At 37.0% G+C, this 21152-nt stretch overlaps 1 protein-coding gene across 1 annotated transcript in view; it reads right to left on the reverse strand.

The window, feature by feature from the left end:
* Window positions 1–21152, reverse strand: part of NEO1 (neogenin 1) — a 256126-nt gene that overhangs the window by 128761 nt on the left and 106213 nt on the right. Inside the window, 1 exon segment of the mRNA XM_028506136.2 lies at window positions 13336–13472. Within this exon segment, the coding sequence (XP_028361937.1) occupies window positions 13336–13472 (137 nt within the window).

The raw sequence follows: 21152 nt of genomic DNA on the forward strand, positions 1-21152 counted from the left end.
TCCATGTCCACGAGCCCTTTTATCCTTAATCCCTCTTCTCCTGAACCACTGGCCCCCCCCACTAGCTGTCATCCTGCTCTCCATCTATGAGTTTGTCCCCATTTTCATTGTTAGTGCAGTTTGTTCATTAGATTCCACATATGAGTGAAATCACATGGCACTTCTTTCTCTAACTGGCTTATTTCACGTAATGTTCTCTAGATCCTTCCATACTGTAAAGGGCAAAGGGTAAAATTTTCTTCCTTTTTATGGCCAAGTAATATTCCATTGTGTACATGTCCCATCGTAGTTTTATCCACTCATCTACTGATGGGCACTTGAGCTGCTTCCATTATCTTGGGGATTGTAAAGAATGTTGCAATGAACACAGGGGTGCTTAGGTTCTTTCAAATTAGTGTTTCGGGTTTCTTCAGGTAAATTCCCAGAAGTGGGATTGCTGGGACAAAAGACAGACCCATTCTTAATGTTTTGAGTTATCTCCATACTGTTTTCCACAGTGGCTACACCAGTCTGCATTCCCACCAACAATGCAAAAGGTTCCCCTTTCTCAGCATCCTCATCAGCACTTGTGTGTTGATTTATCAATGACAGCCATTCTGACAGGTGTGGGGTGATACCTCCTTGTGGCTTTAATTTGCATTTCTCTGATGATTAGTTATGTTGAACATCTTTTCATAGTCTATTGGCCAACTGTATGTCCTCTTTGGAGAAGTGTCTATTTAGGTCCTTTACCTACTTTTGAACCGGATTGTTGGTTTTTTTTTTGGTGTTGAGTTTTGCAAGTTCTTTATAAATGCTTGATAAATTAACCCCTATCAGATGTATTGGTGAATATGTCCTCCCATTCTGTGGGTTGTATATTTATTTTGTTCATGGTTCCCTTTGCTGTGCAAAATTTTTTTAGTTTGATGTAGTCTCATTTGTTTATTTTTTTTTTCCTTTCCTTTGCCTTAGGAGATATATCCGATAAAATACTGCTACAAGCAATGTCTGAGATTTTACTGCCTATGTTTTCTTCTACAATTTTTATGATTTGAGGTCTAATATTTAAGTTTTTAATCCATTTTGAGCGTATTCTTGTGTGTGGTGTAAGAAGATGATCTAGTTTCATTTTTCTTCATGTGTCTGTCCAGTTTTCCCAATACAATTTATTGAATAACCTATCTTTAGCCCCTTGTATGTGCCTACTTCCTCTATTGAATTATTAACTGCTATAAAGGTGGTGGTTTATTTCTGGGCTCTCTGTTCTGTTCCATTGATCTAGGTGTCTGTTTTTATGCAAATACCATGCTGACTTGATTACTATGGCCTTATAATATAGTTTCATATCAGGTAGTGTGATTCTTCCAACTTTGTTCTTCTTTCTCAGGATCTCTATTGCTATGTGGGGCTTTCTGTGGTTCCATATAGATTTTTGAAATATTTATTCTAGTTCGGTAAAATACGTCATTGGAATCTTGATAGGAATTGCACTGGATTTATAGACTGCTTTGGGGAGTATGGACATTTTAATGACTCCAGATCACATGATACTGTACATAGCCCCAAAGATTTAAAAAGTGAATTCAGCAAAGTAGCAGGATACAAAATTAATACCCAGAAATCAGCTGCATTTTCATAGGCCAATAATGAACAGAAAGGGAAATTAAGAAAATAATCCCAATCACAACTGCTTCAAAAGAGTAAAATACCTAGGAATAAATCTAACCAAGGATGTATAAGACCTCTAGAGAATTTCAATACACTGAAGAAAGAAACTGAAGAAGATAGAAATAAGTGGAAGCACATACCATGTTCATGGATAGGAAGAATTAACATCAAGAGAGCTATTTTAACAGACATAATAATTACCTGGGGATAAGAGGATGGATGGGTTATGAAAAGCTTCACAGAGAGGTCACATGAACTAACTTTGATGGGCTATGAGAAAAAATTTAGCTGGGGGTGAGAGGATACAGGAGAACAGAACTATCAGATAGCATAGCATATTCAGGAAACTAGTTTGGTAAAGATGACTCCATTTCCATCCCAGGTTCAGGTGGAACAGCGCCAAAATTTATTTAATTAATTATTAAACCGAGTCATTTAACTGAGAAAGAAACTAAGTCACAACTAAGTTAAATAACTCGGACGAGTTCACATAGCTAAGTGAATGACAGAAATGAGACTAGGACCCAGGCATGCTTGGTCCAGAAACCATGCTTAACTCACTTCTCTGTGGTGCCTCTTTGGCAACGAAAAAGGTGACCTTGTGTGAAGGGTGTGGCTGTTTTGTCCATATGCTATAAGGAGTTTGCTTTTATCTTAAGCCACGGCAACTGAGAGTTCTAATGAGGAGAGTAGAATATTGCAACTAATCAGGAAGTAAAGGGAAGTGAAATCATGAAGACAACTGGCCAAAAGGGAAGAGCAGTGTCTTAGTGTAGACAGAGATCAGAGAGAGTGGAACAGATGGGTACAAGCAGAATGATGTTAGATTGTGACCAGAGAAAGATGGTGAAACCTAAAACTTAGGCTGTAGATTTGTTATGAGTATTGACAAAGTCAAGGAGCTGGCCATTTTGGAATTTATCAATGTGTGCACAAAAATACAAATGGAACATTTTATTTTTGTGGGGGGAGCTGTGGACATCTGTATCACAGACTATTATGAATGTTTTAAGAGAAAAGGAAAAATTCCCATAAAAAACCTCATGACCCATTTTAAGTATTATCACAAGCTGAGATGACAGGAAATACACAATGAGCTGTTTAATTCACGTCACAGCATGTGTAGAAATCCCAGGAGTTAATGATAGAACAATAAATTTGAAATATTAAACAGATGAAGAATGAACTTACAACCTTTTCTGCATCAACACTCACTACAGAATTTCCTGTAGTTGTGTAATTTCTTAAAAAATAACAAAAGTCAGACAGGGATGACTGACTATACATGTATAAATAACCATTTGAATAAATATTTTATATTATATCATATATAGGTATAGATATATAAAATTTTCAACCATTTTTCATGAACTGCTTTCCCCATCAGAAAAAGAAACAAATACTTTCAGTCATGGGACAAGGTTCAAAATAAAATTTTCCAAAGAATTTTTGCACATAATAACTTTTCTGTAAACAAAAAATAGAAGACCTCATGTGACACAGGTTAACAGTACCACTTGAATTACTGTAACTACCACCATCCAATTAAGCAGCAGGACATTAACACACCAGAAGCCCCACTGTGTAACAGTTAGTCACTCCCCTGCTCTTGTCTAAAAGTAATTACTATCCTGATTTCTAAAACCACAGTAAGTTTTGTCTATTTTTAAACTTTATAAAAATGTAATCATATAGTATGTTTTTATGTGTGTGCCTGGCTTCTTTCAATAGAGTTTGTGAGATTTATCCATGTTGTTGAATTTAGCAGTGGTGTGCCAATTTTCATTGCTGATAAAATGTCACTGCATGGTTACAACACTATTTATCCATTCCACTGTTGATGGATGTTTGAATTGTTCCCAGTTTTGATTTACTATAAATAATGATGAGGCCATTATTGTGCACGTTTTTGATACATATATTCATACATTTCTAGTAAGTGTACTACTAGAAAAGCAACCACTGTATAATAAGATATGATGCGTGCAGTTTCAGTAGATTCTGCCAAAAAGTATTCTAAAGTGATTATATCCACACATAGTTCTAAGAGCAGTACATGAGAGTCCCCAGTGTTCCTCATCCTAACCCACCCTGAACCAATTACCCTCTTTAATTCTAGTCACTCTGGTAGAATACAGCGGTATAATATTGTGGCTTTTATTTGCATTTTTCTGAAAACTAAAGATAACAATCACTGTTTTCAAGGGTTTAGTAGTCATCTGTTGGTCTGTGAGGCATGTGTTCAAGCCTTGCCCATTTTCTACTGGTTTATCTGTCCTTGTTTACATTATAGAGCAGCAGTAGTTCTTTATAGAGTAAACATTAGGGACTGAAACTTTTTCTAAAAAGGACCACACAGTAAATATTTTAGGTTTTGTGGGCCATGTGGTCTCTGTCACAATTACTCAACTCCTCTGTTATAGCATGAAAACAGCCACAATCAATACATAAATGAGTGAAATTGTGTGCCAATAAAGCTTTATGGACTATAAAATCTGAATTTCATAAAATTTTCAAATACCTCTAAACATTATTATTTTGATATTTTTTTCAACCATTTAAAGCCATATGAACTATTTTTAGCTCACAGGCTGTACAAAAACAACAAGTCAGGTAGATTTGGTCCACAAGCTGTTCTTGGCTGACTCTTGGTCTAAACAAAACGCAATCAAGTTATACATGTGTAACTCTTGTCAGGGGGTTATCATTGTTGTTATTCTTTACACAGAACCAACTTCTGGTTTCGCTGAAACTCTGTTTTGAATATTTGTTTTCTATTTTATTAGTTTTTGCTCTTGTCATTAGTACCTTTCTTTTATTTTCTTTGGGTCAAATTTGCTATTTTCTTTACTTTAGCTCTACAAGATGGATATTTAAGCCACGGATTTTTTAGCCTTTCTTCTCTTCTAATATAGGTACTTAAGGCTATAAATTTCCTCTAAGCATCCCACAAGTTTCAAAAGGTCATATTACTATTAGCTCAAACTGTTTTCTAACTATCATCATCATTTCTTTTCTGATTCATGGATTATTTCAAAGTGATCTCCAAATAAGGAGGTCTGTAAGTTAGCTTTTCATTAAAGTTATTTCTTTTGCAATTAGTTGTAATCTTAATTCCATGGTCGTCAAATCTATAGAATTTCAATTCTCTAAAACTTGTTAAAATTTGTTCTATGGTCAGTATACAGTATATTTTTAGTAATTTTCATAGGTACTTATAAAGGATAGAATTTATTCATTTGTTTGGTGTGGTATCCTGTAAGTCAATTAAGTCAAGTTTATTAATTGTGTTGTGCAGTTTCTTTTGTATTATAACTGTTTGTGGTTTCATTTTGTGTGTTTGATTTGGTCTACATATCTTATCTGCTAGTGAAATGTGCTATCTCTATCACTATGATTGTGGGTTTGTTTGATCTATTTCTGTAGTTCTGTCACATTAAGATTTTCGTATTTTGAGATTATGTTATGAGGTACATACATATTTACTTTCCTGGTAGAGTAATTCTCATTAGCATGAAATGCTCTGCTTTATCTCATCTTGCCTGTTCCCGATAACTACACTAGATTTTTTCCAGTCAGTTTTGGCATGGTTTATCTTTTTCCGTCCTTTTAATTTCTAAATTTTCTGTATCCTTATATTTAAGGTGTCAATTCCTTTTTCAATCTAACAATAATTGTCTTAATCAGAGTAGTTTAGTAGACTTATAATTACTGATATATTTGGGTTTAAATCTACCACCTCACTATTTGCATTCTATATTCTTTCTTTTGAAGTATTTTTTTACTTTTTTATTTTCTTCTTCTATTATCTTGTTATAGATTCTTCTATTATTCTTTCAAGACTTCCCAGAGACCACAGGACACAGCCCTGCCTTATATTACCCCCAAACATAGAGTCAAACTCTTACTACTTTTCACATTTTAAGAACTTCAGAAGACTAACTCCATTAGTTTCCTCCTAACTTGTACATTTGTGGTGTATCTTAATTATATTTTAAATTCAATATGACATTACTTTACAGTCAGGGTTCATTTCAATTTACCCAAATTTTTAACCTTTGCCTTGCCCCTCATTTTCTCTTCATCAGTGAGCCTCCAGAAAAAATGCCCTGTACTTGACAGGATCAGAGCCATCGGGATTGCACCTGACAATTTCTACACCTGAAGTTTTGTTTAACATAGTATTTTCCTGTCCCCAAGGTGCAGTTATTCTCCTACATTTTCTTCTATTAACTGTACAGTTTTATGCTTCAGATTTCAGTCACCGATGAACCAAGTAGAGGTCAGTTGTATGGTCATTATTACACAGAATTCTATTTTTTTCTCTCCATTATAGGAAGCCACACTCCCATAGACCATTTACTAAACAATCAGCTTGTTCCTCATCCCTCCCATTAGTCTGTGTCTCAGTTCTTGTGACAACACAAGGCTTTCTTTTATTGTTTAAAAATCATTGTGAATTTTTAATAAATTTGACTGTCTGGTAGAGGAAGGGCCCCCACTATTTTTATTTTCCACAGCTAACTCTGCTGTTCTTAGACCTTCACTTTCCATATGCATTTTAGGGGAAATTTTTCAAGTTCCTCAAAGAATCTATTAAAATCCTGATTAATATATGCCAAATTTATACATTAGTTTGCAGGTAAATGACATTTATAATATTATATCAACCCAAGAGCATGTAATATCTTGCCATTTATTCAAATTATATTCTATATCCTCTACTAAAAATTTAATTGACAAAGGCCCCATATATTTTTAATAAGTTATATTTCTAGATATTTAATATCTGTATATTTCTAGTTTAATATCTAGATATTTGTAGTTTTTCTTATTGTGAATTTACCTATTTTTATATTATTTTCTATTGATTATCACTGGTGTAGAGAAATATTTCTGACTTTGATAAATTTATCCTGTATGGCAAACTGTTCTCTTTAAATTATATATTAGCTTGGTGATTTCAGGTAGACAGTCAAATTATCTGTTAATGGAACAATTTTATCTCTTCTTCCAATTTCAATTATTTCTTTTTCTTTTCTTATAGTACTGGCAGAACTATGTTAAACAGTAGAGGTATTTGTGGTCAGCCTAAACTTTTCTGTCTCTTCATTCTATCATTTCCTAAGTGTGATAAAATTTCTAACAATTGTTAATTTATCTGTTTCTCTCAGCAGTTATTTAGTTTTGCTTGATATATTTCAGGCTGCATTGTTAGGGGCATATATGTCCATGTTGACTATACACTGTGTGTTATATCTTCTTGATCTATAATTCCTCTTATAAGCAAATATGTTCCTTCTTCTCCTTTTGCCTTTTAGGTGGCTACTTCAACTTTCTTTTGTTTTTCCTAGAGCATCTTTCCCATTCTTTTATTTTAAATCTCTGTCTCAAACAACAAATCAGGAGGGATTTTTTTTTTGTAATCCAATCTGCTGGTTTATTTTTCATGAGTTTAACCCATTTATATTATTTTAATTATCATTATACTGAGTGATTTCATCTTATTCATACTTTACTTTTACAGTATACAATATTTCCTTTTTCCCCACTTTGTGCTTTCAGTTGGATAAAGCTTTCTCCTGCTGTTTAAAAGTTATATGTATGTTCTATCTTGTTCTATGGTGATTGCCCTTAAGTTCTAAGCTCATATTTGCTATTTTAATATTTATATCAATAGGTATATAGATACTAATATATCTAGCTTTCCACTAACAACACATATACTCCTGCCTACCCCCACTATTTGGCTCTGTCAAAAATTTTAGTTCTGGGTTATCATTGCTGTGTTTTTTCTTTTCTTTGGTTCTAGCCTTTTAAACAGTAATAATGAACTTTCCCAAGTTACTACTACTGCACAAAAAACAACCATAAAAACTTAGTGGCATAAAATCACCACCATTTTCTTATGCTCACAGGTCCAGTAGGTCAGGAATTAGGACACTGCACAGTAGGGATGGCTTGTCTCTGCCTCACAATGTCTAAGAAGACTTGAATGTTTCAGGGTGACTCAAAAAGATGAGAGCTGAAATCAGCTGGAGACTTCTTCATTCATACGTCTGATCCCTTAGTTAGATGACCTGAAAATTGGATTCAGCCCGAGCTGTCTGCCAGAGTACCCACAATGCAGCCTTTCCCTGTGGCTTGGGCTCTGCACAGCATGCAGCTGAGTTCTGAGAGGGAGATCCCAAGAGGAACTGTCTGTCTGGAGAGGAGTAATTCCAAGAAGACCAGGAGGAATCTGCATGGCTTTAAAAAAGCCGAAGAAGTCACGTGACACCACTATTCAAGTAGCTCCAAGTCCACTCAGGTTCGAGGGCAAGGGATATAAACCTCACCACTCATTAGTAGGGCTGTCAAAGATTTGGGGGCTTTGTTTTAAAACTTCCAAATCTCTTGTAGCATTTCCTGAATACAAGCATTTCTCTCCTTACTTATTAATTCCAAAAGGGTTTTCAGTGTGTATCTTTGTGTATGCAATCTTTGGAGACTTTAGATGATGAGAATTTTTATTGTGCCTCACAGTTGGTTATGTATAAATTTTATGTGGATTCAATTTTTTTTCCCTTTAACATGTTGAAAAACATTACTCCACTGTCCTCTTGAAGTCAGATTTCTAAAAGTAAGTGCTAGGTGCAATCTAATTCTTATTCTTTGTAAGTGATCTGCTCTTTGTCACTCGAAGGTTTTAGAATTTTTTTGTCTTTGATATTATGTCACTCCAAGTGGGTCCAGTGGTGGGTTTCTCTTTCCCATATTTAACAGTCTTCGAGCCCTTTCAGTTTGAGGTCTTCTGCTAGTTTTCATTTTGAGAGATTTATCTTTATTATTTCTTCAAACATTTCCTCCTCTCTTTTTTATTCTCTCCTCTTGGATTCCTATTTATATGGATAGAAGCCCTTCTGCATCTAACTTTCATACCTGTTGCTTTTAATCTATGTTTTCTCTCTCTTCATCATTTAATGCTGCATTCTCAAGAGAGCTTCTCACTGTCATCTTCCAACTCATGAATTTGCTCATCACCTACACCTTCCACTATCATGCAGTCTAATGTATTTACTTTTACTACAGTTTTCATACCTAATGTTTCTACTTGGTTCTATGGTTTTTTTGTTTTCTTCTTCTTGTGTTTTATTGCTCATATCTCTCATCTCAAATATATTTATCATGCTTATTTTAACTTTGGTCAATCTTTTCCAATAATTCTCTATCACATAGTATATGTTAACTTAGTTGTCTTTCTTTGAAAGTAATTATACTAGTCAGGTGACTAGTTTGGCGGTAAACTAATGTTCTTCTGGAATACCAGCCTCTTTGGTAATATGTATGGTCATCAGGCCCTACTTGTATCCATGCTGGTGAATTTAAGAAGAGAAAATGAGGCCCAAATTAAAGAGTCCCAGGGATCTCAGAACTTCTGTTGTGCATTCCAACTGCAACTCTTAGGGAGAAGCAGCACTGGGAACAGACGTCTTCCAGGAGTTTGGAGGGAATGGGAAGAAGAGGTAGAAAGGTGATCCCCTAGGCACAGTTAGGCCGTACTCATCTACCTTAATGCCATCAGAACCCCAGTAGACCTTTGAAATGAACATGCTGGCCCGGGCCACTGCTGCTCATTTCTGTGGTGAAAGGGCAGGAAAAGACAGTCTGAAGGCAACATCGGCAAGCAGTAACAACAGAACAGCCTTCTTCCCATCTATTTTGTCACTGCTACCTCTGGCAGTCCTTAGTCCCAGGCTGCAGCTACCACACCCCACTCACTCATAAACACACAGAGGTTCAAGAGAGCCTCGGTCTCCCTGTATTTCCCTCTCATTCCTCTAGTTTCCACAGAGCTGACTGGAAGTGAGGGGATCAATAACCAGGACTAGTCTGACAGGAAGTGGAAACCAGCCTGGAAACTATTTTCTTCATCAAAGGTGTAAAAGTTTTGCTCTATTTCAACCACTCCTAATTCAGTTCAGAAATCTGAGGCAAGCAGATGAATTAAAAGTTAATATCTAATACAATATCTTACCACCAAAAAGTTACACCAGGGCATCCAGTTTACAGAGTAATGACAAGTATTTCCTAATTCTATCATGGATACTCTTTAACATCTCTAGCTTCATACCTCTGAAAACACACTTTATTTTTTCTAACTTTTTATCGACCTTGGACTTATAACACACTCTTGTAAACTTCTGGTAGAAATTTTTTAAAATCCTCTGTAGTTTTTTTGTTCGCCAGGACTTTTGACCCCTAAGTGTCTTTAAGCACCACAATTCTCCAGTCTTCTACTAAGGATAAAAGACCATGACAGACACTTTCAAAACACACATGTACAACCTTTAGCCTCGAGCAGATCTAAAACTATGTTAGAAATAAAAGTTAGCAAACAGAATGCTGTTTCAACAGTAGGCAGGAAATGAAAGAGCCTAACCTAAAGTCTTAGATATTCTCCCCAAGTGAGGCCAGGGAGGAAGAGAGAGAGTGGATGGACTTTGGTTGCCCCTATAACAAGGATATAAACAAAACTAATTCAACCATAAATTTCACTAAGAAATACAATATCTAGAATAAGGAAGTAATGCTTTTGCTCTATTCTGTAGTGGTAAGATGATACCAATTATTTTTAGTTCTGAGTACCATACCACACACTCTAGAGGTCAAAATCTTTTTTTTTTAATATGCTCATCCAAGGACATTTTTCCATTGCTTTTTGGAGAAAGAGAGGAAGGGACAGAGAGAAACACAGATGGGAGAAGCATCAACTGTTTGCCTCCCACTTGAGCTGGGACCGGGGATCATATGTGGGACTGGAGAATGAACCTGCAGCCTTCCAGTTACGGGACAACACTCCAACCAACCGAGCCATGCTGTCCAGGGCTATAGGTCCAAATCTTTTACATTTTTTGCCAATATAATGATTGGGGACGATGGTATCTATTAAATTTGTGTTTTTCTGACTACTAGTAAGGTTGACTAGCAACTTATGAAGAAATGCCAATAATTAATAAACTCCTATGAAGTTCTTATTTGTATTCTTTATCAATTTTCCTTAAGTTATTTTTTTTCAAATCTGTTTCTGAAAGGTCTCTGAATTTTATTTATTTTAATTAATTTATTTAATTTTCATCCTCACCCGAGGACATGCTTACTGATAGAATAGAAAGGGGAAGGGAAGGAGAAAGAGAGGGAGAGAAACACTAATGTGAGAGAGAAGCACTGATCTGTTGCCCCTTGCATGTGTCTTGACAGGGGACCAAACCTGCAACCTAGGCATGTGCCCTGACCAGGAATTGAACCTGCAACATTCTGGTTTATGGGACAATGATCCAACCAACTGAGCCACACTAGCCATGGCAAAACTCTCTGCATTTTAAAGATCCTGCCCCTCTCTCAGCTCTGTGTTACAAATATTTTCTCCCAGTCTAACATCTGCATTTAGCCTTTACTTAAAAGATTGTTTCTATAGATATTCTTTTAATGTATACTTTGTCAAAATTCTTGTTTTCGCTTGACATGCTATTTTGTTTCCCTAAGACAGTAAACACTCTCACTCTTCACTTTTTCACACTTAGACCTTTGGTTTAAAGTAGAGATCTAACTTTATTTTCTTCTATTTGAAAATCTATTGTACCAATAGCCTTTGGTAAATAAGACACTTTCCCCCTATGAACTGAATTTATCATTTTGATACTATTTACAGTTTCCGTAATTAGTATAACAACTGTATTTTATTCTTTTCTACTGTTTATTTATGGGCCAGTACCATGCTGCTTTCATTACAGAGGGCTTGTTGTAACTGCTAACATCTTGGCTTCCTCACTTTATTCCTTTCTCAGTTTTCTAGAATGTGTCTGCTTAAGGGCACGTTCTCTAGGCACAGATAATAAAATGGAACTGGGTACAAATTGTAAGATGTATGTATTATAACTAAAAAATGTAGTTAATTCAGTTAATAGGCAGAGTTTCAATTAAATTCCATACAATGTAGAAAATAATCATATGGACAAATGCAACTGACATGTATGGTGGACACTATGCCTCCCATTTGAGGCCAATGACAAGGTACTTTACATCGAAGGAAACTGAGGCACAGGTAGAAAAATGGAAGAGAGTGGTAAGCCAAGACTCTAACTTTTGGGAAAAAACAAAATGAGAAAACATACACTAACGGAGCTACAGAGACCAAACAAGATCAAGTTCACTAATATTTTATCTGTCCAATCCCATCCAATAGAGGTAAAGTAATACATTAGTCATTTTATAGCTGGTCACAGCCAGCCTTCCGTCTAGTCAAGAATGATGGTTGAGCTCACTGAGGTAACAGTTATGTGAACTCCAAGGCCTGTGCTTTCAATGTTCAGAGATCATGAATCCACCCACAAACAGAAATAGGGAATACAAACATTCTATTGCCTTCCCCAGTACAGAAGCCCCAAACATTCTGCTCAATTTTTTTAATCCTCACCCAAGAATATGTTGATTGATTTCAGAGACAGACAGGAGGGAGGGAAAGAAGAAAGAAGGCTGGGGGAGAGAAAAAGAAAATGGTTGGTTGCCTCCTGTATGTACCCTGACCAGGGATCAAACTCACAACCTAGCTAGGTGCCATGACTGAGAATTGAACCCACTGCCTTTTTGTGTAGGGGATAATGCTTCAACCAACTGAGCCACCCAGCCAGGGCTGCTCCGCAATTCTTAGGCAAAACACATTTGAGTCCTCTGGTAACCATTAGAGTAAGAATGTATCTACTCTACCTCCCACTCTAAAACCCGTAAAATGTATCAAGAGAAACACTTTCATATAAAGTATGAAATAACCCCAAACCATAGATCAGGAAGTAGTCTATCAAGACAATTTGGGACAAGCTGATGATAAATATCATAAGTCGATATATACCTCTATATATCCAAGCACTGTTGGATTTTCCTGAAAGTAATGGGGGTCTTAAAGATTTTTATTTCAAATAAAGATAAAAGAGGGTGCAGACAAATCACAGGAGAGAGGGTATATCTGCATACAGAGGAAGGGCAAGGGAAATGGGATAAAGACTTTGTATGTGTATGCCACATTCATTTTCCATGACTTCTGAATCAGAGAACCTATAAGGGAAGATGCTGTGATGCTCGGCATGTGGCTAAACAGAAAGAAATCAATGATCAAAGAGATGACCACGTACACTGAGAGCCACACTGCATTCCCTTGTCCTGGGTGATCTATTCACTTGAAAGGAGGGAATACCAATGCTCAAGAAATCCATGGTTCTGGGTCAGAAAACAGAGAAGTCTTTGTGAGAAAACGCTGTGAGACAAGAACAGTGTACTGAACTTCACGGATGCCCACACTACTACTACACATGATAACGGTAACTTCAAGCTCTTCTTACCATATTCTGGTCATTATTCTAGGAGTTTTACAAATATTAACTTTTAATCCTCAAAACAACCCCAAAAAGGTTAAGTACTCTTATTATCTCCATTTAACAGATGAGAAAAGTGAAGCTCAGGGAAGTAAAGTAAATTTCCTATAGTTATACAGCTCATGAATATGAGACCCAGAATCTGAACCCAAGCAGTCTGGTTTAAAGCTCGGGCTTTTAATTATTATGCTGTATTGCTTCTCCCATGTTAATGTTAAAAAACTGGCAAACCATAAAGTACACAGGATTTTTATTTAAACAGGAAATATGGACATACCTTGTACTGTAAGCTCTGCTTGAGCTTCAATCGTCTCATTCCCATTATCAGCTATACAAAAGTAAGTCCCAGCATCATCCTCAGTGACATCACTGATCTCCAGACAACCACCTGCCAGCAGTACCAGTCTTTCAGAGCTGCATAAAAAATATTGATACATTTCAGAACTAGGGAAATAATACCTGAGAAATTCTCCACATAAACAGAGAAAACACTTAAGCAGTACTATTATTTATATGGCTTTAGATGGACAGAGCCTACATAAAATTATCAGAATTAATTTAGTCCAATTTGCTCTCCTCATATTTTTCATGTATGAATACCACAAATACAAATCAAAATGTTATTATGAATCATCTCTGGCATTTCTAATTATTCCCAAAGGGATATCATTTTTGCGACCAATTCCACTCACTACAGTCCATCTCTGTGTCCCTGCTGTGCCCAGTATTTTTTTTTTTTTGCGGGGGGGGGGGAAGGGTGCAAATCATATGATTTTGAAGTCTGGAATCAGTCTGAGAGTCACTCCACCACAGCTATGCCACAATGAGATGACTAACAGAGAGGGCAAAATGTCAGATCAAAAACAGTAAGCTGGGGGTCACAGTGCCTGCTGAAAGTTTCCTATGGTGGCTTGGCTAGCAAAGGGAAGAAAGAGGAAGGGGAGGGGGAGAGAAGGGCAGCTGCCGGAGAGCAGCTCCGTGGGTGTGGTGGCCGGGCATGAATCAGCCGCCACTGTGCCATTGTCAACAGGAATGCTGATCATTTCCAACCCCACTCTACCATGTGAGTTATGTCCATTTCAAGAGAGAGTAAAACAATCTTGTAACACTGAGGAAGACATTACAAATCAACATTACGATCGAATTTTTATAAAGTGAACCAGTTTAGCTCATTTGAAGAGTTTAGAGAGTTACAATTTTCATTTTGAGGTTCTACTTCTAAACTGGTTTTCACATAGGCAAATTTTTCTCTAAAATGTTAACACTATTACATTTTCTGTCTGTATCTATGCTCAACAAATATTCTGATCATTTGGCTTTTCACATAGAATTCCTGGTAGGAAAAATAAGAGGAAATGACTATTTATTCTGTGCCACATTTAAAATTCTCATCCTAAATAAAGGGCTATCTTGGCCTCAATTTCGGTATACTGCGAGCTTCGGTAGCGTTCCTGAATCTGATAAACAGGATTAAGTTCTGGACCAAAGAAAGAGAAAAACCAGAATCGGGTTTGGTAACTTCTCTAAGAAATACCCTGCAAAGTCATTGCTAAACCTTATTAAGTGGACTTCTTATTCAAAATATCTCAATTTGCTCTCAAATTCCAACTTCATGTGATAGAACAGAGAAGCAAGACAATTTATAATGTAATCAAGCAAGAATGACTGGGATAAAATAGATAAGACCAAATAAGATAAAATTACAACATTAAATACTATGCTTCACCCTTGGACAAAATCACTACCAAGCTTCAGAACAGAAAGCCATGATCACAAATGGGAAACTGGCAGCATGTACACACAGCACCCAGCTGAGGGGAACATCAACTGAAACATGAGTTGGTACAGTACTTTTGAAATCAAGATACAGGACTGACATCTAATAATTACACTAAAAATATTGCTACTACTTGTTATGTCTCATATTTGCCACAACTGAGTGCCAGCAGAGCAGAAGTCAACCTCTCTGAATGGAGTTAATTGTACTATCCTTAAATGAAATCTGAAGGGAAGAATATCTTCAACGTGCTCGCAAAACTGTATGATGGCTGACTGTACAATTCCAAATTTCAAAAACGCAGGCAAAAGAAACAGTATGTGAAAAAGTATGTATAGTCAGTGGACTCAAGTTGAGCATGGCTGAACCTAAGGAGCATGGCTGTGTGGGTGTGTCCCTGAATAGCTAGGGTCAGTCTAGGAAAGCTTGGTGTGCTAAGGAGACCTATATTTTTGACAAAGGGGGAAGGAGGCTTTTAGGCAGATGAGTAACATGATTAGACTCAGTGAAGAAAAGAAGTGGGGGAAAAAGACTAGAAGCAGGAAGTTTGGTTGTAAAGTTATTGTAGTGGTCCAGAATTTAAAAGAAAGAGAAGAACTATGGCAGTAATGACAGGGGAAATAGAAGGCAAAAAGTACTGGCCACTCTTAAAAAAGGCTGGATGATGAACGTAAGGAGAAGTTATTAATTCAGTTAACACATTTATGGATGGGCCTGTATGTGTTAGGTAGCAGCAAGGGATGCAGCAGTGAACAAACACACAATCGGTGCTGTCGCACAACTCAGTGAGAAAGACAGACATAAAAGTTGGTAATTCTACAAAGCAGAATATCAAAAGAACCTGCCAGGAAATTAGAATAGTTTTCCTGACCAAAGAAACCCTTGAGCTGAGAGCTAACAAATAAGGAGGAACTCACATAATGAGGGGAGAAAAATATTTCAGAAGGAAGACTATCTCATGCAAAGGAACTGGGGCAGAAAAAGTCAAATTGCACTTGGGGATCTGAAAATAACTAGTGTGCCAGGTGTGAGAGAGAAAAAGAAAAATGAGGATGGAGCAGTCCACACAAGGCTTTGAAAGCCATTTTAAGTATTTTGAGTACTTAACCTAGAAACAATGGAAGTCCATTATACATTTTAAAAAATGGCTGGGGATGGCCGATGATGCAGTGAGATGTGAGCACTGAAAAGACAGCCTGGCAGGAGTGTGAAGGTGCATCTGGAACGTGGTCAGAGTCTGCGTGGGAGGAAAAGTGAGAAGGCAACTGCAGTAACTGCAGGAACACTTGACAGTAGCTTGGAAGGAGGTAAAATGGCAGATTTTTTTTTTAAGATTTTATTTTTATTTATTTTTAGAGAGGGAAGGGAGGGAGATAGAGAGAGAGAAACATCAATGTGCGGTTGCTGGAGGTTATGGCCTGCAACCCAGGCATGTACCCTGGCTGGGAATCGAACCTGCGACACTTTGGTTCGCAGCCCACGCTCAATCCACTGAGCTACGCCAGCCAGGCAAAATGGCAGATCTTGTAGACAGATGAACTAAATAGAGAAGCTGAGGAAGAAATATGTGTCAAAGATGACTCTGTGCTAATAAGTGTGAAGGGAGAAGTGAAAGGAAAACTCCTTGTTAATTTTAGGGGTTTTGTATGTTACTGAGTGGTACAGAGGCATAAGAGAAGGAGCCACTGGAGAAGGAAATTCTTAGGAAAAAAATCATAGCCCTGGCTGGTGTGGCTCAGTGGACTGAGCAACAGATTGTGAATCAAAGGGTCGCGGGTTCACTTCCCAGTCAGGGCACATGTCTAGGTTGCGGGCCAGGCCCCCAGTAGGGGGAGCAAGACAGGCAACCACACACATTGATGTTTCTCCTCCTCTCTTTCTCCTTCCCTTTCCCTCGCTCTAAAAATAATATCTTAAAAAATAAAATTAAAAAAGAAGAAAAAAAATGATAAAAGTGCTGGACAGGATGAACACTAGTAAGACCCAAAGCACAAAGGGAATTCTTAGAAACTCTAAAACAGCAGGATAGGAAGAGTATGAGATGTGTCCAGAAAGTATCTAGCCATGTCATATGAAAAATAGACATTCACTGAAGAAGATATGAGACACAAGAAACACTGTACATAGGACAATGACTCCCCAGTCCCTTCCAAGGTAAGACTGTCTTGAGGAAATCTAGTTCACTGGTAGTAGTTTGACAATTCAGCACAATGTTCCTTCTGCTCTGGTAGCAGAAGCCACGGAACAAATTTTGCCACAACACGTTTCATGCCAAGATCCTGTGTCAGTATCTCGGACATGTAGTGTTTGGAATCCCCAGATCAGCTTCCAGTTCTTGCACTGTCAGTCACTGCCCTTTGTTGACTGCAGCCTGTGCACGTTCAACATTCTCAGGTGTTCTGCTTCCTGCAGGTCTTCTAGAACATGGATCACTTTCAACAGATTCTCAACCATCTTTGTAGGGTTTGTGCCACACTTTTACTTGTGCTGCATCACTGGTTGCATTGTCTCCGAGAGCCTTCTGAATCATCTGACTAGTTTCCGTGGAGGAATGTTCAAGCTTAATGCAAAATTTGATGTGGATTTGTTGCTCTACTTCCTCAATCATTTTGAATGTGATGGCTACACAGCACACATGCTCACTCAACGTCTACCACCCCCACTGACCAGTACAGTGAAGTCATCATTGTTCACTCATGGGCATTCTAGTCCACTCTCCTTGACTGCCAGGTTACATCAATGTCGTACGAACCATTCTTGTTATATTAACAATGACTGGACTTCTTCCACACAGACACTGTTGTCTTATATACTTACTCTCTAGTACAAATTTATTATCATTTTTTTCTTTAAACTTTTTATTTTGAGGTAATTATGGATTCGCATGCAGTTCTAAGAAATAATACAGAGAGATACCATGTGCCCTTTACCCAGTTTCCTCCAGTGGTAACATCTTGTAAATCTGTAGTACAGCATGACAACTAGGACACTGACATTTCCATCACCACTACCTCGTACTGCACTTTCATATCCTTAGCCACTTCCCTTCCATTCCCACTTCCTAATTAACCCCTGGCAACCACTAATCTACCCATTTCAGTAATTCTGTCATTTCAAAAAGAATGTTATAGAAATAGAATCACACAATATGTAACCTTTGAAGACTGGCTTTCTTTTACTAAGCATAATTCTATGAAGATTCATCCAAGTTGCTGCAAAGATCAATCGTTCATTCCTTTTATTGCTTAGCAGTAATTTTACAGTATGGAGATACTGTATGGAGTTTGTTTAACCATTCACTCAATGTAGGACATCTGGGTGGTTTCGGGTTTGGTGTATTATGAAAAATATAAATATACATGGACAGGTTTCTGTGTGATTGTAAGTCCATTTCTATGGCATAAAAGTTGAAGAGTGTAAATGTTAGGTCATATGGCAGTTGCATAGTCTGTTTTAAGAAACTGTCCAGCAGATTTTCGGAGTGGCTATACCATTTCACATTCGCATCAGCAAGTCAGAGTGATCCGGCTCCTCCAAAGCCCTGACATTATTTGGTGTTACCTTTTTAAAATTATTATTATTTTATTTATTTATTTTTAGAGAGAGGGGAAAGGAAGGAAAAAGAGAGGGAGAGAAACGTCAATGTGTGGTTGCCTCTCTCATGCCCCCTACTGGGGACCTGACCCAGATATGTGCCCTGACTAGGAATCAAACCGAAGGCCCCTTGGTTCGCAGGCTGGCACTCCGCCCACTGAGCCACACCAGCCAGGGCAGGTGTTATCATTTTTTAAAAATTTTTTAGCTATACTGATATGTATGTAGTGCTATCTCATTGTGGATTTAATATGCATTTCTCTAATGGTTAATAAATGTTAAGCAACTCTTCTTGTGCTTATTTGCTATCTATATATCTTTGTTGGTGAAACATCTATTCATGCCTTTGTCCATGGTCTAACTGGATTATATGTTTTTTCAATATTAAATTTTGAGATATCCCTTACACATCTCTTTATTTTTAGAGTACACTAACATTTTAATAATCATGAATAGTGTGATTATACATATTTACATTCATTTTTTCCCCATTTTTTATGTCCTTTTGTTTATGGTATTATGAAGGTCCCATTTTCCCCCACTTTGTCCCACTCCAGCCACCCTCCCTCCCACTTTCATAGTTAATCCTCATACCATTGTCCATGTGTCCTGCATGTGTGTTCTGTGACTAATCCCTTACCTTCTTCCAATCAGTCCCCAACTACCTACCCACTGCCTCTTACAGTTTTTAGTCTATTCCCTGATTCCATGCCTCTGGTTCACTACATTCCTCTTCTAAGTGAGATCAAATGATATTTGTCTTTCACTGATTATGCTAAGTGAAATACTTAGCATAATAGTCTCCAGTTCCATCCATGCTGTTGCAAAAGGCAGGAATTCCTTCTTTTTCCTGCTGCACAGTATTCCATTAAAACTGTAAATGTACCAGTTTTCTGATCCACTCATTTACTGATGAGCACTTGGGCTGTTTCCAAATTTTGGTGATTATAAATAGCACTGCCATTAACATTAGGGTGCATACATTTTTCTGAATTGGTGTTTTGTGATTCTGAGGGTATACTCCCAGCAGTGGGAATTACTGGGTCAAAAGGCACTTTGCTTTTTAATTTTTTCAGGAAACCTATACTGTTTTCCAGTGGGTGCACCAGTCTGCATTCCCACCAACAGTGCACTGAAGTTCCCTTTTCTCCATATCTTCTCCAACACTTGTTTGTTGATTTACTAATGATAGCTATTTTGGCAGGTGTGAGGTGGTATCTCATTGTGATTTTAATTTGCATCTCTCTGATGGCTAGTAGTGCTGAATATCTTTTCAAGTACTAGTCCTTTGTTGGAGGTGATGTTCACGAATATCTTCTCTCACTCTGTAGTTTATCTTTTCATCCTCGTTAATTGTGTCTTCCACAGAGAAAAGCTTTAATTTTGATGAAATCCAATTTTCAATTCTCCCTTTTACAGATTGTGTTTTGGTGTCAAATCTAAGAACTTTACATGGCCCTAGATCCTGACTTTCTATGTTTCTTTCCTAAAACTTCATTCTCCTTTAGTTCCATAATCCATTTTGAGTTAATTTTTTACATAGATATGAGACTTAAGGTTGAGGTTTGTTTTTTTGTCTATGGATGGGTGTCCAATTGCTCTATTATTATTTGTTTAAAAGGCAGTCTTCCCTCCACTGAACTGCTTTTGCATCTGCGGAAATTTAGTTGTGCCTTTTCATGTGCGTCTGGGTTCCCTGTTTTGTTTCACTGATATGTGTGTCTCTCCATCAATACTGTAGTCTTAATTACTATAGCTATACAGTAAGTCTTAAAATCAGGTAGACTGAGTCTTCTCACTTCAAAAGATATTTTAATTATTCCAGTTCCTTTACTTTTCTATAGAAATGTTAGAATAGTCTTCTCTACATATAGAGAAAATCTTGTTGGGGTTTTGACAGGAATTGGGCTAATCTGTATATCAACTGGAAGAGAACTGACACCTTAACTATGCTGAGTTTTACACTCCATGGACACAGTAAGTCTCTCCAGTTATTTAGATATTCTTTGATTTCTCTCATTAGCATTTTTAGCTTTTAGCATATAAACTTAACAGGTTTTGTTAGATTTAAACGTAATATTTCAATTTATTTTGTGAGTGAATGTAATTTCAGGGTTCACGTATTCATCGCTAATATATAAAAATACAACTGATTTTTATCTTGCAAACTTGCTGAACTCATGTCTTAGTTTAAGAGTTTTTTATGAATTCCTTAGGATTTTCTATTTAGACAAACATACCATCTGCAAACAGGAAATGTTTTACGTCATTCTTTCTAATCTATATGCCTTTTCTTTTGCTTGCCTTATTGAACTGACTAGAACTTTTCCACTATGATAATTAAGTGCCTTAACTGGTTCCTCATCTTAAAGGGAAAGTACTGTCTTTTCACCATTAAGCATAATATTAGCAGATTTTTTTAGATATTCTTAATTATTTTTCTGTGGGTCATATAAAATATTGAGTGCTGAATTTTGTCAAATGCTTCTGTAGGTTTTTTTCTTTAGTTTGTTAAAATGGTGGATCACATTAATTTTGGAACACTAAGGCAGCCTTGCAGCCCTGGAATAAACCACACTTGGTGTGTATGTATGTATGCATGTGTGTATGTGTGTGTGTGTATGTCTTTTTACATATTGCTGAATTCTATTTGCTAATATTGTAAGATTGTTTATGTCTTTATTTATATATTGGGTTGGCCAAAAAGTTTGTTTTCTGTAAGA

The sequence above is a fragment of the Phyllostomus discolor genome, chromosome 1 (genome assembly GCF_004126475.2).
Source record: "Phyllostomus discolor isolate MPI-MPIP mPhyDis1 chromosome 1, mPhyDis1.pri.v3, whole genome shotgun sequence".
NCBI classification, from domain to species: Eukaryota; Metazoa; Chordata; class Mammalia; order Chiroptera; family Phyllostomidae; genus Phyllostomus; species Phyllostomus discolor.